Here is a 16670-nt window from a genome sequence, read left to right on the forward strand (position 1 = left end):
CTTCTTGGTGAATATATATGGTTACTTAAAAATGAAACAGGTGTTCCCTTCACATCAGAGATTCCCAATGTATTTGTATATATTGTCTTCTAAATATTTCAAAAGCAGATCGATCTTTGTCGCGCAGAAATATGGCGACATTAGTGAAGGGATCCAATACCTGAACCCGATTTCCACTGAATTTTGGCTGGCGATATAAAAGTCGAAAATTGAATTTCTCTTCGCACACTTGCTAAAAACACTGAACGAATTCCTGGAAGCGAATTTTGTAATATCGAGCAAATGCCTTACCCCTCGCTTCCACTCGAAAGGTTTTTGTTTCATTTTACATTCAACTGACGACGTTGTAATGTAATACCCCAAATATATGTACATACATATATGTAATGTATACCGAATATGTTTTTGCTGCACTCGACAAAAGAATTTCCCACAATGTCAAGAGGCAGGGAAATCGCGTATACGCACAGTTGGCGGCCGGCGGCAACGTTCAGCGGGAAATTGTTTTGCATGGCAAGTGAAGCATCGAACGTGCTACGTTTTTCGCTTGGAATAATTTGTTGCAAATGTCTGCTTTTTGCGGGGGAAGTAAACAAAAACCATAAACGATTGAGTCTCCCCACGGCCACTGCGCCACGTTTTTCCTAAAAATTTCGTATAAACAATTTTCCCACCGCCTTTGGGTGCAGTTCAATGCCTTGTGAGCCGGCAAAATGTGCATAAAATAGCGGGGGAAATGTGTTTTCGATGTCAATGTTACTGGTTGATTTCACATTTTTTGAAAATCCATAACTTATGGAGTATTATTCCTGGGATTACGCAACTTATTATCCTGAAATCTTTATTTATTACAAAGTTTCTCACTTGTAATGATAAACATAAAAGGTGTTAGACAATCTTCTAGTTTCCTATCTTCTGTATTAAAAGGCAATACACACATCGAATCCTGACAACAAAGGCGATCAGAAATCGATAGCAATATTCCCTGAAATCGAACAGCTCCATTTCTCGCCTCGCCATAGCTGTCATTCAGCATTTCCATTAATGCTAACCGCATTGAATGCATTATCCGGAGCCGAGGCGGTTCTCCGCGGTCCCCCCCTGTCTACGAGTGACGTAAACGACTTCAAGGACGCACACTAACCCGTGCTCGTCAGACAGTTATAATAATAAAAGACAGCTGCAGCAGCAGCAGCAGCAGCAAAGGCAACGGCAACGGCAACGGCAACAATATGTACATGGTGCGTTGTACATTGTACATCGTCCCAGAGCCCAAACAACAACGTCCGTTGCTGTCCGTGTCGCTCAATAAAAATCACTGACCAGCAACAATGTGGCTGATATTTAATAAGTCTGGAGCCAAGACGACGACCACGACACGACAAAGCCGCACAAATTGCCGGAGGGGCGAGTGGGAGGATGCTTGGATGCTGCACAACAACATGTTGATAATGTAATAACAATAACAATAACAATAATAATAAAGTGGAAGTGGAAGAAGTGCCAGACGAGGCGGGGGGATGCAGGGCGAAGCTATAGTAAGTCCAACGCGACTTTTACCTACCGCAACAAGGTCGTGTTTGAGCCTGCTCATGGCTTTAGGTTCTGCACAACGCTCCGCTTTCGTTTCGTTTTACTTCTATTTTTCCATATTTAATTAAAAACTTCCGTTCGCCGAAGCTAGAGCACCGCCAACTGCACTTGAGTCAAAGTTGTTGTGTGTCTGATTTTGCATGGCAGCTGAGGAGAACGCTTCAGTGCCCGCATTAATCACGCCGGAACAGTGGTGCTCGGGGTGTTTGGTGGGGCAGGATGGAGCAGGAGAAGGACTTGATAATAATTTTCTGGAGAAAATAATGTGGGGTTTACTCCACTTGCAGGTTACACAGTGTTAGTAAAGTTAACGTAATGATACAATCTACTATTAACTTTTACTGTTTCAAATACAACACTTGATATGTATCTAAGGAAACACATTAATGTAAGCATATTTCATTGTTTCCACTTATATTATTTCTTATGATAACTAGTGAATCTTTTCATTCTATTCAGTATCATTCTCTATTGGGATAACACCAACTTTAAGGACCTCTCTCATATCCCCAGAAACAATCACGGTGACGCGTCTGACTGTGACGCTTTTGTTGGTGGCGCTGAAACTTCTTCATTTCTTTGTCCATCTATTTTAGCTCTTATTCTCTTCAGGTTTGTTTTTCCTATTTTCTTCCAGCAAGCTATTCGCTTTGTGTTTCTTAATGGCTTCACTCCATTGCCATTTGTTTTGCGCTCCATTGTTCGCTGGGCCCGGTGCTTTACTTTTGCCCATAAGTGTAGCAACCACGCCCGGACCCATGCTCCATCTTCTGCCACTAGATTCCACATACAGTGGAACCTATATTTAAAAAATAAAACTTTAAGATTTTAGTGTTTTTATAATTTGTAATTTGAGGTTCTAGCAATTCAAAAATGCTCGTTTTTATTTTATAATTTATTAATATGAATTTAAATCCAAACAAATATTAGAAAGAAATTTAAAGAAAAAACTTCCCGTTTCCAGTAAGGGTATTCGCCTGCTCCTTTTTGGTACAACAATCAGAGTTCTAGTGTTGGCAAGCGACTGCAGAAAGGAACAGTCTCGTAATAAAGCATCGCACATGGGTATGTCGAACAGATGTACATATGTTGGTTATAAAGAGGAAAAATGTAAACAAAGCCAGCTTTCCACATGACTTTGCATATGTGTGCACGGCATGCAAATGCAAACACATATCATTAGGGAGGGAATGCGCAAAAAGGGGGCGGGTTCCGGTGGGGCAAAAATTGCATATAGAGCCAGTTTTTAAATATATATATATGTATGTACAATGTATATTGTACATACATACAGGAGCTTGGTAGGAGCAACTGGGGTGCCGGAGATGGCACATGGAGAGCTCATTAGCGGAGTGGAAGTGTTAAAATGAGTATTGCCTAATGAAAATTATAAAGTTTTTCCTTAAGTACATTAGAATTTTCAAAAACAAAATATAAGGAAAATAAATACTTCAAAATGCAAATTACCTATTTTCAGTTTTTTTCAGGTTTCGTTTTATAGTTGATTTCGGTATTGAAAAGAACAGTATTTTTATTTGCTAAATCACACAATCAAACCAATGACAAAGATTGGGGTTATTAAATGCAACAGTAGATGCTGCACCATCGATTATTGTTGAAGTGGAAAAACTTTCCAAACAATCCGCCTAGCGGAAACGGAAACAAGCCTTTCGATCATCCCTTGGCGGCCATGTTAACTATTGTGAATGGCGTCACCTTGTTACAGTTATTGTTTGTGCAGTTTGGCGCATTCTTGCCAGTTGCAGCAACAAAAACAAGCCGCAAGACGAAGACGAAGCCGAAAGCCGGAGAATGCGTTCCGAAACACACGAAAGGTCATGCGACGACCCTCGTCTAAATGTCGACCTGTGCTCAAAGTAGGTTAAAAAGCATTTTTCAGCCACCTAGTGCTCCTAGCACACACAGTGCACAGTGCATCCCCCTTCCCCTGTCCTTCCGTCACCCCATCCGGATCCGGCTCTGGCTGTGGCAACGGATCCTTGTCCGTGTCCCTGCCCCTGGTCAGAAACAGAAACAAGAAAGTACATGGCCAGGCGGCAACATGCCAACGAACTGAAAAAATCAATTTCTCAACCATACAACCAAGGCACGCAGGGGTTTTGGGGGTTCTGCGGCTCGGGGGTGGTAAAACGTGCCTAACAACTGAGAAACTCGTGCAAAATAAATTGCAGCCTTGCACTAGAGAACCCCCTCAAACAGAAAAACGTGTGCAACCCCAAAGCAGAGGCAGGGAGAGTGTGACAGAGTCAGAGAGAAAGACGGAGAGAGCGCTGCAGGGATTGCATGCGCGGACATGCGCTAGCTGTGGTACAGTTTTCCAACTCCGATACCTTGGTGCACCCCATTGCGCGACCCCCGTGCTCGTTTGGGCGGACCGTGTTGATTTTGGCCTTAGCTACTCGACCGGCTGGCCATCACAATTCATCCTAGCTACGGCCAAAGCCAAGGTAGAAGGCCCCAATCCGCAATCCCCGAACCCCGAGTCACAACGTCCTGCGACCCCATCACCCCCTCCGTGGGGATAGTCTGGAGTTTCGGTGGTTAGTTGGGCCTGCTCAACGTATTTTGATTTAGGGTCGTCGGCTTTCGTTTATGTAATCGCCTGCAATGCCGCCATAGTCAAAGTCGTTGGGCCTTGGTCAATAAACAAACAACAACAATAATATGTACTTAGAAATGTGTCATTGAAATGAGATGTATTTCTACTACATAATAAATACTCGTAACTTATAGAGACTTATACGAATTTCTGTAAGGGTGTTTACTAAAAATAAAGTTAATTATAGTGAAACGCGTGTTTTTAATTGAAAGTCGAAAATATTATAAAAATTTGTTTTCATTTCTTAAAGATTTAGTTGTTTTTTTTTTTAAGGCACTTCTAAATAACTTAACCTTCAACAAATTTGAATGCATGTTAAGCATTTAATGCATTACTAAAGTATTCAAATCCCTATCAAACCGAAAACCAGCGTAAAACTACCGGTGAATGGAGTTTGAAGCATTACCCTCTTTAAGTAGGGATAACTAATCGTTCCAGGTGATTAGCAGGATATATTTCCGGCTAAAGGGGGTTGTAATTCTAAGACAAAGTCAGAAAAATCTTGCATCCACCAGCTTGCAGAGCTCCCCTGCTGCACCTTTAAGTACGAATAGTACGGCTTTTAGCGTCAATCCATGTGACCACTAAATTCAATCCATATTTATGTATGGTATATACATAGATATGTTAGTATGTATCTTTTTTAGCTCCCTTTGCTTCTGCATTTCGTTTTCCTATCGGATCGGATTGGAGACTGGCAAGGGAAGTCTCCAAATCGCATAAGCAAACTCTGCCTCGGCTGACTTTTTCATGTCTTTTGGCTCCGCTAGAGAGCAACTTGCTGAAATGCAAACAGCGAAAAGTGGGGAAAAGGAGGGTGCTGGTTGGGGAGCCGCCTTGGAACTTATTTATTTTGCATTTCAACAGAAGGCGCTATTTGCAGTGGCCTCCCCCCCTTTTTTTCTCATTTTCTCCCTCTCTCTTTATCTTTCTAGATCTCTCTCTCTTTTTCTCTCTCTTACTCTCTCCTTCTCCTTCTCTGCCCCTTGTTCTCCTCTTTTTGTGCATACACAAAAAACAAGCCGCTTAAAAATATTGCATTCACAGCCAACACACACACCAGCACACGCAAGCGAAACTGCATACAAAAGGAAAACTTTGCTATAGAATAGAGTCAGCCAGTAAAAAGCAAAAAATAAAAAAATAATAACAACAAACAGGAGCAGCAACAAAAAGTTTCATTTCTTTGCCTAGAACACAAAAAGTGTGTGAAAAAATAAATGCAAATGTAAAGCGAACGGGCAAAATGAAATGCAAAATGCAAAATGCACGCACACGAAGCGCGAAGGGAGAACTTACCTATACCACGGCAAAAGCTTGTGTGACATGCAACCCGCTCTCTCTCTCGCTCACAGCTCCCTCGTTGTAAACGGGGTGGTGGGGGGACGCCGACGTCGACTGCGCTGCTTGCAGTGACAGTGGCAATGCCAAAGGCAAACTGCACAATTTCGAGGCCTACATCAACATTTTTCAGCTTTTGCAGCAAGGGCGTGCAGCGCGAGGGAGATGGCATTAAACAAAGAGTGCAGGGGAAGAGCGACAAGCGAGCGAAGGAGACGGAGAGAAATGGCGCAGGCTACTGGGCGCCAAGTGATGCCTAGCTTACTTTATATGGGAAAAATATAGCTAGCTTGAACCTGAAATTTTTAGCGGTATTTTCCGTAACTATGCTGTAGAGGTGGCGAAATATCAATAGGAACATGAAATATATCGGTGCATTATTTATTTATTAATTCTTATTTTAATCATTGATTTTTACAATATTACCAAATATGGATAATGAACCGTAATATCGGTTATATATATATTTTTTTTTCAATTTAAAGTAAAAAAAGCTTATTTCTAAGGGATTGCTTTCAGCTAGGATCCTCTCTGGAGATCTTTGATTTAAAGAAGAAAACCAATTTTTGGTATAACATATTTCTGTTGATAATGGAAAATACTGCTTGTGGCGGAAATGCCAGCACTGACGAAAAGTTTAGCTCTGGCTGCACCATGTTTTGTACTCTCGCGGCCGTGCACACATGGCCACAGCTATGGCCTGCCCCCGTCCGGATGGCGCTGCCTTGGCCCCCAGTTGGCAGCCCCGCTTGCTGGGATTATGTGGGTATATAGTGCGGAGTGACGAGCGAGGGCCGAACGAGCCAGCACAATAACACAATGAACTCCAAACTCCGAGGCATGGGATGGATGGCAGCAGGGCGGATTCAGGGGTGTCTTTTGAGCTCCACAGTTGCCGCTTTGGCGTGCAGTTTTTCAACCATTGCTTTTCCGCCTTTGTTTGCTACTCGATGGCGTTCCGTTCCTTCTCCTGCGTGCGATGGAAAATGTCTTTTCATAGAGCAAAAGCGAAAAATTAAATGTGTGCGCCAGTGTGTGTGGCAGTTATAAAGTTGAGGTTGCACTGGCCTATGTTAAATTCATTTCGTTCTATGGCTAAGCTTTGCTCCATTGGATTTCGAGCGGTTATATCATGTCCTAGGCCCCTCTTCTCGATGTCCAGTTTCCTTAGTCTTAATTAAAGTTACCAAATAGTCAAGCTAACCTTAAATAGCAATATAGTTTTGGTCCTGTCATCGCGAGAAATTCCTAACTCTGAAACATTTGCCAGATAAGATTTAAAGAAACCAGTTATTTAACTGCTAGTTTATCTGCAAAAGAAATACTTAATGTAGATTGAGAAACTGGCCTTGCTCAGCCCCCTCATATGGTACCCCTAAGCTGTCGTCGCTGCAGCAGGTTTTTACTTTTAACCACACGATTTCCCTGCCGAAGCAGCGGCAGCAGCTCTCTCGAACTCACCAACGCGAGTGCAGTGAAAATGCAGTCATGCTGGCGTCTCCCCATTTTCCATTTTCCTTTTTTCCTTTTTCCATTTTCCATGAGTCGCTGGAGCAGACAAAGTTTGCATGACGCCGTCGTTTATTCCACTTGCTGTCAGTGCTGGCAGTGAAATTGAAACGCAGCAACTGCAGCGAGGGAGGGAAAGTAGCCAAGACAACGGGGCGTATGGGTAATATTTTATGGCAGTGTGCGCTTTGTGGGCAGACGACGTCCAGGGAGGGATTTGAGCGTGGATCAGGACGTGGACGTGGAGGTGCAGAATGTGGATACTGGTTGCGGAAAACTGTGTTAGGCCGACAATGCACTGCGTTGCACTCGGCTGCCGTTGAAGCACGCCAAGAAGGGGCGGAGAGGCAGAGGGTGCACTTGTGGCCAAGTGACGTCTTAGCCGCGTCCTCTCCCCCTCTGGCGTGGCTATCGTCTTCGCCAAGTGTCTGAGCCGTGTCTTGTGTCTGCCTTCCTTGCCGTTTCTGTTGTTGTCACTGCCATTGCTGTTGGTGTTGGTGTTGGTGTTGCCGTTGCAGTTGCAACAACACCAAGCCTCTTTTTCGCATCTTTTTATTCGCTTGTGTGCTACCAACGCCCATATCCACATCCTCATGCCCCTTCTAACTGGCCCACCCACTCCTGGGCCCGTCGTTAGTGCCTTTGTAGGGAAAGACTTGCACTTGATATTCCTTTATATCTTTGTGGGAGTGTTGCGAACGTGACTATTCGGATAATGTATCTCCAGCGCCATTCATAGTTTTAAACGTAATCGATAATGGGGCTTGATGGCTTGATGGATTGCAGACAGAAATAAAAGTACAGAAAGTATTATGACATTTTTATCGAACTCAATTCTTTTGAGTTTGTCAGTGGAGGCATCGATGGAAGGATCATCATAAATTATGTGATTCTAGGCGCCTTTTCGATGTGGAAATTAAATGAAAATTTATTTAGTGATGTTATTTAGCGAGTTCACATCTTCCTTTGAGGACAAAACTCCCCCTCTAATGACTTTCAGCCTCTGTCCAATCACTATGCTCGATTTCCAACGGCTGGATACATGCCGTACACCGTACGGTTGACTCTGAGCGAAAACGTTAATTGAATTTTAAATTTTTCGGGGAAGAACGGCGGGGCTTGGAACGTGGGGGCGTTGCCAAACCCCTAACGCAAGCCATTGGATACAGCGGCACAGATTATCATGCAAACGTGTCCAGTCGGAGTCGGATTCAGATACAGATTCGGAGCTTGCAAAACATGCAAATGGCGGAGAGCATAGAACTCCGCGACAGCTAAATTTATTTATTGGGGTCTAATGTTTTATGGATCGCCTACTGAAATAATCCATACTAACCAGCTGCGTTCGCTCCCCTCCCTCTCGCCCAACAGGTCGCGACGATCTCTCGCCCTCGAGCAGCCTCAACGGATACTCGGCGAACGAGAGCTGCGATGCGAAGAAGAGCAAGAAGGGCCCCGCGCCGCGGGTGCAGGAGGAGCTGTGCCTGGTGTGTGGCGACCGTGCCTCAGGCTACCACTACAATGCCCTGACCTGCGAGGGCTGTAAGGGCTTCTTCCGGCGCAGCGTGACGAAGAGCGCCATGTACTGCTGCAAGTTCGGGCGCGCCTGCGAGATGGACATGTACATGCGACGCAAGTGCCAGGAGTGTCGCCTGAAGAAGTGCCTGGCCGTGGGCATGCGGCCGGAGTGCGTTGTCCCGGAGAACCAGTGCGCGATGAAGCGGCGCGAGAAGAAGGCCCAGAAGGAGAAGGACAAGATGACCACCTCGCCCAGCTCGCAGCACGGTGGCAACGGTGGCAGCCTCGGCTCCGGCAGCTCCCATGACTTTGTCAAGAAGGAGATTCTCGATCTGATGACATGCGAGGCGCCCCAGCATGCCACAATTCCGGTAAGAATCTCGGTCTAATGTTAACCAAGATCATTATTCATAACATATTTCTTTTTCGTGCTGATACAGCTACTACCTGATGATATTTTGGCCAAGTGTCAAGCGCGCAATATACCTCCATTAACGTACAATCAGTTGGCCGTTATATACAAGTTAATTTGGTACCAGGATGGCTACGAGCAGCCATCCGAAGAGGATCTCAGGCGTATAATGGTGGGTAACCTCGAATATCTCACATTTGTGGCTGGCAACTCTAACCATAATTTTGCAGAGTCAACCCGATGAGAACGAGAGCCAGACGGATGTCAGCTTTCGGCACATCACCGAGATAACCATACTCACAGTTCAGTTGATTGTTGAATTTGCAAAGGGTTTACCAGCGTTTACAAAGATTCCCCAGGAAGATCAGATAACGTTACTGAAGGTACGTACTCCTTTGTTAATCTATTGATAGCCGGAACATAACCTACTAATGTCTATCCCTTAGGCCTGCTCGTCGGAAGTGATGATGCTGCGCATGGCTCGCCGGTACGACCACAACTCCGACTCCATATTCTTCGCGAACAACAGATCGTACACGCGGGACTCGTACAAAATGGCCGGCATGGCCGACAACATTGAAGACCTGCTGCATTTCTGCCGTCAAATGTTCTCGATGAAGGTGGACAACGTCGAATACGCGCTACTCACTGCCATTGTGATCTTCTCGGACCGGCCGGGCCTGGAGAAGGCCCAACTAGTCGAAGCGATCCAGAGCTACTACATCGACACGCTACGCATTTATATACTCAACCGCCACTGCGGCGACTCCATGAGCCTCGTCTTCTACGCCAAGCTCCTCTCCATCCTCACCGAGCTGCGAACCCTGGGCAACCAGAATGCCGAGATGTGCTTCTCGCTAAAGCTCAAGAACCGCAAGCTGCCCAAGTTTCTCGAGGAGATCTGGGATGTGCATGCCATCCCGCCCTCGGTCCAGTCACACCTCCAGGTCACGCAGGAGGAGAACGAGCGTCTGGAGCGAGCGGAGCGGATGCGCGCCTCCGTGGGTGGCGCCATCACCGCCGGCATCGACTCGGAGTCCGCATCCACCTCTGCGGCGGCGCAGGCGGCCCAGCATCAGCCGCAGGCCCAGCCTCAGCTCGGGAATCAGGCACAGCTTCAGTCGCTGACACAGACGCAAACGCAGACACAATCCCAGGCACAGCCGCAGCTCCAGCCTCAGCTGCAATCCCAGCTGCAACCACAGCTTCAACTCCAGCCCCAGACGCAGCATCTTCCTGTCTCCGTACCCGCTTCCGCCTCTGGCTCTGTGTCTGCGGTCAGCACGAGCAGCGACTACATCGGCGGCGGTGGGGCCATGGGACCCACCACGGCGGCGGCCACCTCCTCCACGAGCATCACTGCCGCGGTTCCTGCCAGCTCCACCACATCGGGGGTGGCAATGGGCGGAGGCGGTGGCAACGGAGTCGGAGTAGGAGTGGGCGTAGGCGTAGGGGTTGGCGGAAACGTTAGCATGTACGCGAACGCCCAGACGGCAATGGCGCTAATGGGCGTGGCCCTGCATCCGCATCAGGAACAGCTGATCGGCGGCGTGGCGGTCAAATCGGAGCACTCGACAACGGTATAGCAGACGTAGCGCCACCAGCAGCAGTACCAACACCCCCAGACCATCGGCGTCCTCCTGGACTGAGAAGGGCACCTGGACGCACAGATTTCCTCCTCCTCCCCCAGACACCAGCTGCGATTCGTGGCCAGGGGGCCTGGAGGAGCTCTCTGCTACCGAGAGTATTGGGGGAAAAGTCAGCGAGGGCAAAGTGAATAACCGTGGACGAGCGTAAATGCAGTTATTTAGTCTTAAGCCTGCAAATATTAGATTTAGGCATTATCCTTACGTTACAAATGATAAAGAAAACTATTAACGGTTACACAAAGCTTACCCCAGATCAAGCTTCAACGACGATTATAGGAAAGAGAGGGTGGGAGAGTCGAATCGAAGTGGAGGGAACCATTGAAAATCGCGAAATAATAGAATTAATCTTTGCGTGGGCAAAAGTTCGATGCAAATGCAAGATCCCCACATTAAATTCTCGAATTTTGTTTTCAATTCATTCCTCCACACGAGAAATAGACTCGACGAGGTCAGAGATTGAGGACGGAGAGCGAGGAGTGCTCGGACAGCGGGAAGAGAGAAGAGAATAAAGATTGTTTATATTTTAAAAATATATAAAATAATATGTACTAACTGTAAACCTAATGAATGCAACTGTATAATACCTAACTGTACATCTAAATCTTTACTCTAGTGGAGCGAGTAAACCTGTTAAATGAAAATAATAACTACGATAATAACATTAACATCTACCATAACTAAATACATTTAAGTTATTCAAACAACAAACTCTAAAACAAGAAAAAAAAACACGAAAAACTTGGACTGATTTTATAAATATTTTTTAATCATAACGAAAGGAAACTGTAAAAAAAAATTACAAAAAATGCGAAACGAAACAAAATAACGGACTACACAAATATTTTTATTATGCCCCCCTTTATATTTCTTAAAAATGAAAGTCTAAACTGTAAGATTCTTATCATTTTCACCCAAAAAATGTTCGCAAAAAAAAAAAAATCCAACATCCTTGGAATTGGCACTGTTTTTAGGCATTTTTTTCAAACATTTTTATATGGAACTCGAACCAGAAAATGAAATTAAAGTGATTGGAGTTTTACTCAAAAACCAAAAGGCATCAAAAGGTATTAAGTCGGAAGTAAATAAAGCAAAATTTACCCTGGATATAGTTTTCGATCACTTTGATAGCTCTCCCACACACGTCTAAATAAACACATAAACCAAAAGACTTCAATATTTATTTATAAAATTTACATTGGTAATTCAAAATTTGTGTGAGTGACTCCAGCAAATTTGGCAAAATCAAAATTTATTTAATGAAAACCCCCAAAAAGTGCAAATTTTTTACTTTGGCAATTATTAATGAAATTGTATGCAATTTTGGTTCCAAACTCTTTTTATGCGTCATTAGTTGCTTTTTGCTTTGAAGTGTACATTTTTAAATTGTTGGCCTTATTTTAACTTAAATCAAATTTATTCTAATTTTAGTAGCAATTTGTGTTTGATAACGAGAAAGGAACCACTGTAAAATATAAATAAAACTAAACATAAATCGAAAAGTGAAATTCTTTTATTGTATAAAGAGTAGGACGAACACATCTTACGTAGTTTCTACTTGAACTGTGCAATTTTTTACCTTTACTACTAATATTAATTTAATTATAATTTTACACACGCATACACACGCCTACACACACCGCCACACATGTAAAGCTTAAGAGAACCTAATTTATAAAATGTGAATTTGTGCGAGGATGAACTAAAGCTGCATGGAATCGACACAAGTGGAGGCGACTCCACGCAACGAGCACATCCCCAAACAAAAGAAAATACTAATTAAATGTAGCCAGCACTTTGACAAACAGAAATCAGTGAATTATTTAATCGTAATTTTTTAATTCGTACATATATGATCGTTGGGGGCCTCCAAGGGGAAATTCGAGCCACATTCGAAGCCCGCTCACCAAACTCACGATAAGTCTCGGTTATACAATCTTAGGTTCGATTCATGCGGCATGCCCACTCGAGCACGTTCGATTATTATTATAAACCTACAATTACATATACATTTACGCATAACTTGTTTTGTAGTTCTACACCTAATGTAAAGAGCCAACTTTGTCCTAATACAGAATAATTTTACCTTTTACCTAATTACGAGTGAAAGAAGATGCGAAATCAAGAAATACAAACACACAATATACATATATGAAAAAATATGTTGAAGCTAACAAAAGCAAAACAACAAAAAAAAATCAACACAAAAAACATAAACCGAATCCAACGTGTTTTTATTTTGACTTTGTTCTTTTCCGTTGAATTACCAGATTTCTCATTTTTGTATACTAGAGCAAGGAGTAATGATTTTTCGGGATGTGAGCAAAGACTTAGGAGCTAGAAATTCAGAATTTGAAAATATTTGCATACGAAGCAAATGGCTGTGAAATTGGCTAAGAACGAGGGAAATAAAGCGAAAATTGTGTTGGTCAAAAGGAAGAGAAGAGCAGTCTTATATATCTGGTTGAAATCTAATTTATTATCGGTTGGTGAAACATCGGGAGGAAAGACGCGCTATATAATAGCATTAAAGTGTAACAGTTAGAGTCATTCATTTGCTATTCCCTGTTTGTATGTAACCCCCGACTTTTGCCATAATTAGATACCATATAATTATGATTCCAGACCCAAGTTGAGTGTTTAACATAGGATATAAGCAAGCATATACATAAATACCCTCGATAGGCCCTCTTTCCAATAATACATTGTCACGCCTAAGATCTGTAAATACGCATATATATTATTATATAAATAAACGTATATTTAAAGCCCTCGCTCTGTAAGAATGATAAAAGAACGCGACTTACAACAATACAAATAATGCAACCTGATGAATACGAAAATACAAGATTGTATGGTATAAAGTAACAACCGTTTGTTGACAGATCCATTCATATAAAAGATAAAACCAAAATAAGAATATAAGCAGAAACCGAATCGTTATGTAGATTTTTGAAATTCGAGACGCAGAGCAACTAGACTTTGTTTCATTTTTATGCACTGTTTTCTGTTATGTGTAACTCGTAATTGTTTTGCCCCAACAACTAGGCCCAACTATGTAGGATCCACGACCTCGACCGTGAACACAGCCTGAGCCCTATAACTATAACCCTAAGACCCACACTGACACACCGCGTACAAGCATTTTGTGTTCAACTTGTAGATATTGATCCTGAATTGAAAAACTACCTCAAGCGAAACAAAAGATGATTAAGCAGAAGGAGCAGGGACGAAGACGAAGACGAATACGGACGGGAATGATCGACAGGTTTTGAGCATTATAATAATAAATGTAACTACAAGCGAGACCTTAGCAGCAGAGCATGAGCAGGAACAGAAGAAAACAAATATATACCTTGAACAAAGCCATAATTTCCATTATTAGATTCGTTCACAACGCACTCTCAGCCCCGAAGACTTTCCATTTAACTTGAAACAAAAGCACCCCAAAGCCTTTTTAGAGGTACCTGGTTTGCCGTTAATCATTGCCTAGCTATGGGCCTACGATATATCTAGATGATCTACATGCCTCGATATGGATCCGGTATTCTCCATTATCAAAGAGCGAAGAGAAGCTTCTTACTTTGCCTTGAGTTCAGTAGCTTAGTTTTTCTCACTGCCAAATCGAAATTGAGATCTAATACCATACAGATTTACTAAGTTTTCGAACCGCCTCCATTTTTCAATCTTAGAGTACATAAGAGGAGACGCCATACGTCAAATTTCATTTGCAATGTGTAGCAATCAGTAAAATAAAATTAAATGGTAAAAGGAATATCTATAAAATATATACAATTATTAACAATATACGATTCCGAGTATATGTTTAAGTCCGAACCTATACGTATATGGATTGACAACGCACACAGTACGAAGACGAAGAACTTAGCGAGTAAAGCATTTTTCCTGAAAACACAAATAAAGAATACAAAATACAAACTGAAAATGAAATGACGGCATTTTAGCGTTACGCGAAATGCAAGCAGCGAAAATCGATAACCAAAAGTCTAATCAGCATACTGAAAATATTGTAAACAGAAACCATTACACACGAGATACGTAAAACTATTTGAAAAGCGAAAGAAATGCAAAAATACAGATTGACAAAGCCCTGAGCCTTGTCGGAGGGAATGGTGGCAGAAATGGTTCGCCAACAAGTACATAGTTTTCCGAGTCCACTAGCATTATTATTTGTACGCTACACTGCCATCTAATTTATTACTTCGCCATTTAGTCCACTCCGCAGGAATGGAACTCAAAGCCAATTAGTTTTGTTCCCACACCCCCACACACTGGGCATATCTTTGAGTTGCGTTTACCGATTATGATAACGAGAGAGATGTAGAGATTGTTAGCATTTAAACTGATTAAACAATTACAAGCATATGCATACCCAATTCTAATTGTTTATTTTCCCGGGATAGATCGAGTGGAAACACACAGCAGAAATGTTCATTCGTTGTTTCCAACAACAAGGTGCATAAATATTTAAATACACTTGGGATATGTATGTATCTAGAAATAATTACTTATATGTACGAAACTGTAATCTAATTTTGAAATTTGTTCACTTAACGTAAATATTATTACTAACACAATACAATACAAGATGAACAACTTTTATACTTCAGAGATCGAAGGATTGAGGGGTGAATATGGGATATGGATTGAGGCACTTACAAACGATTCAATGCCTATTTTGGGTTTAACGGTCTGGCGCAACATCAGCAGCAGAAGCTGTTTTGGGCGCAAATAATAACATTTTTGCCACTAATTTAATAATTAACAACTTTATTTAGGCATAGAATACAATTAAACTTTGCATAGTTGTACAACTAAGCTGTAAATATATACATATACATAAATCTAAAGAAAAGTATATATATACGATATATGAAACGTGTAATAAAATAAAAATGATATATTTAAAATATGTTGCTCAATTGTGATCCTGTTTTTCTACGTTTCCTCGTCCTTTTGTTTTGTGTATACTGATGCCTCAAAGAAAGTAGTCCTTTTCTATAAAAACGCTTGGTTAGCCGCAAGGTATGCAACAATTAAGTGTTTTTTCAGCTTCATTCATGGCATTCATGAAAAAACCCATTATATATTAAATCATGAAGCTTAAAAATTAAATTCTTAAATCCCTTGCAAAAAGTACTTCGTCCAGTGGGAATTACATTTTAAATTATATATATTTATGTTTGAAAACAATAATGCCTGCTTTAATTTCATTCACCTATACATATTATATTTACAGTTTTACATTCACCGGTTTGCATTTTTCATCTATATCTAACGATCGTTTGTATGGCACCTATATGATAAAGTCGTCCGATATTCATAAAATCAAAATCGAAATTCTAGAATAATAGAAAGGGCTATACCTCATATTTTATGAAAATCTGTTGAAACTCAATAAGTTTTAATTTTTTTTTTAATTTTCCGATCGTTCCTATGATATATGATACATATATGATATAGTCGTCTGATCCGGCCCGTTCCGACATATGTACGAGTGAAAGTATACGAAGACTACCTGAAAAATTTCCTTCAAAACTGAGAGACTAGTTTGCGTAGAAGGCTAGACGACGGACAGGCGGACATGGCTAGATCGACTCGGCTGTTGATCCTGATCAAGAATATTCATAAATTCTTTGTATGATCGAAAGAGTCTTACTGCGTTGTAAACTTCTGACTTAAATTATAATACCCTGCAAGGGTATAAAAAGAAAAAGACGGACTAAAAAAATCAGCATATTAAACAACGACCACTGGTTAATATTATAGGCGTTAGAGAAACATAAACTTGGCGGGGAAGTCGGTAACAGCCTTTTAAATTTTTTTTTGCAATCTCCCTGTAAATTAGGGAGTTCGTCCAAACTCTGAAAAAATCATAATTATTATTTGAACCCGCAGCTAAACAAGTGCCTCGGCAATATACCGTCAAACATAATTTTAATGCCTAGTTGCCTTGCACACATTGTTGTTTTTATATTTCTTTGGAAAAATCGCTGCTGCGATATTCTAG

At 42.0% G+C, this 16670-nt stretch overlaps 1 protein-coding gene across 1 annotated transcript in view; it reads left to right on the forward strand.

Moving 5' to 3' along the window:
- Positions 1 to 15572, forward strand: part of LOC110189310 (ecdysone receptor) — a 44740-nt gene extending 29168 nt beyond the window's left edge. The window contains exons 3-6 of the mRNA XM_020959351.2: positions 8435 to 8952; positions 9022 to 9165; positions 9224 to 9376; positions 9440 to 15572. Of these exons, the coding sequence (XP_020815010.1) occupies positions 8435 to 8952; positions 9022 to 9165; positions 9224 to 9376; positions 9440 to 10579 (1955 nt within the window). The 3' untranslated portion in view covers positions 10580 to 15572. The remainder of the gene's footprint in view (positions 1 to 8434; positions 8953 to 9021; positions 9166 to 9223; positions 9377 to 9439) is intronic.
- The last annotated feature ends 1098 nt before the right edge of the window (positions 15573 to 16670 follow it).

The sequence above is a fragment of the Drosophila serrata genome, unplaced genomic scaffold (genome assembly GCF_035046125.1).
Source record: "Drosophila serrata isolate PLE 108 unplaced genomic scaffold, ASM3504612v1 contig_267, whole genome shotgun sequence".
Classification (NCBI taxonomy): Eukaryota; Metazoa; Arthropoda; class Insecta; order Diptera; family Drosophilidae; genus Drosophila; species Drosophila serrata.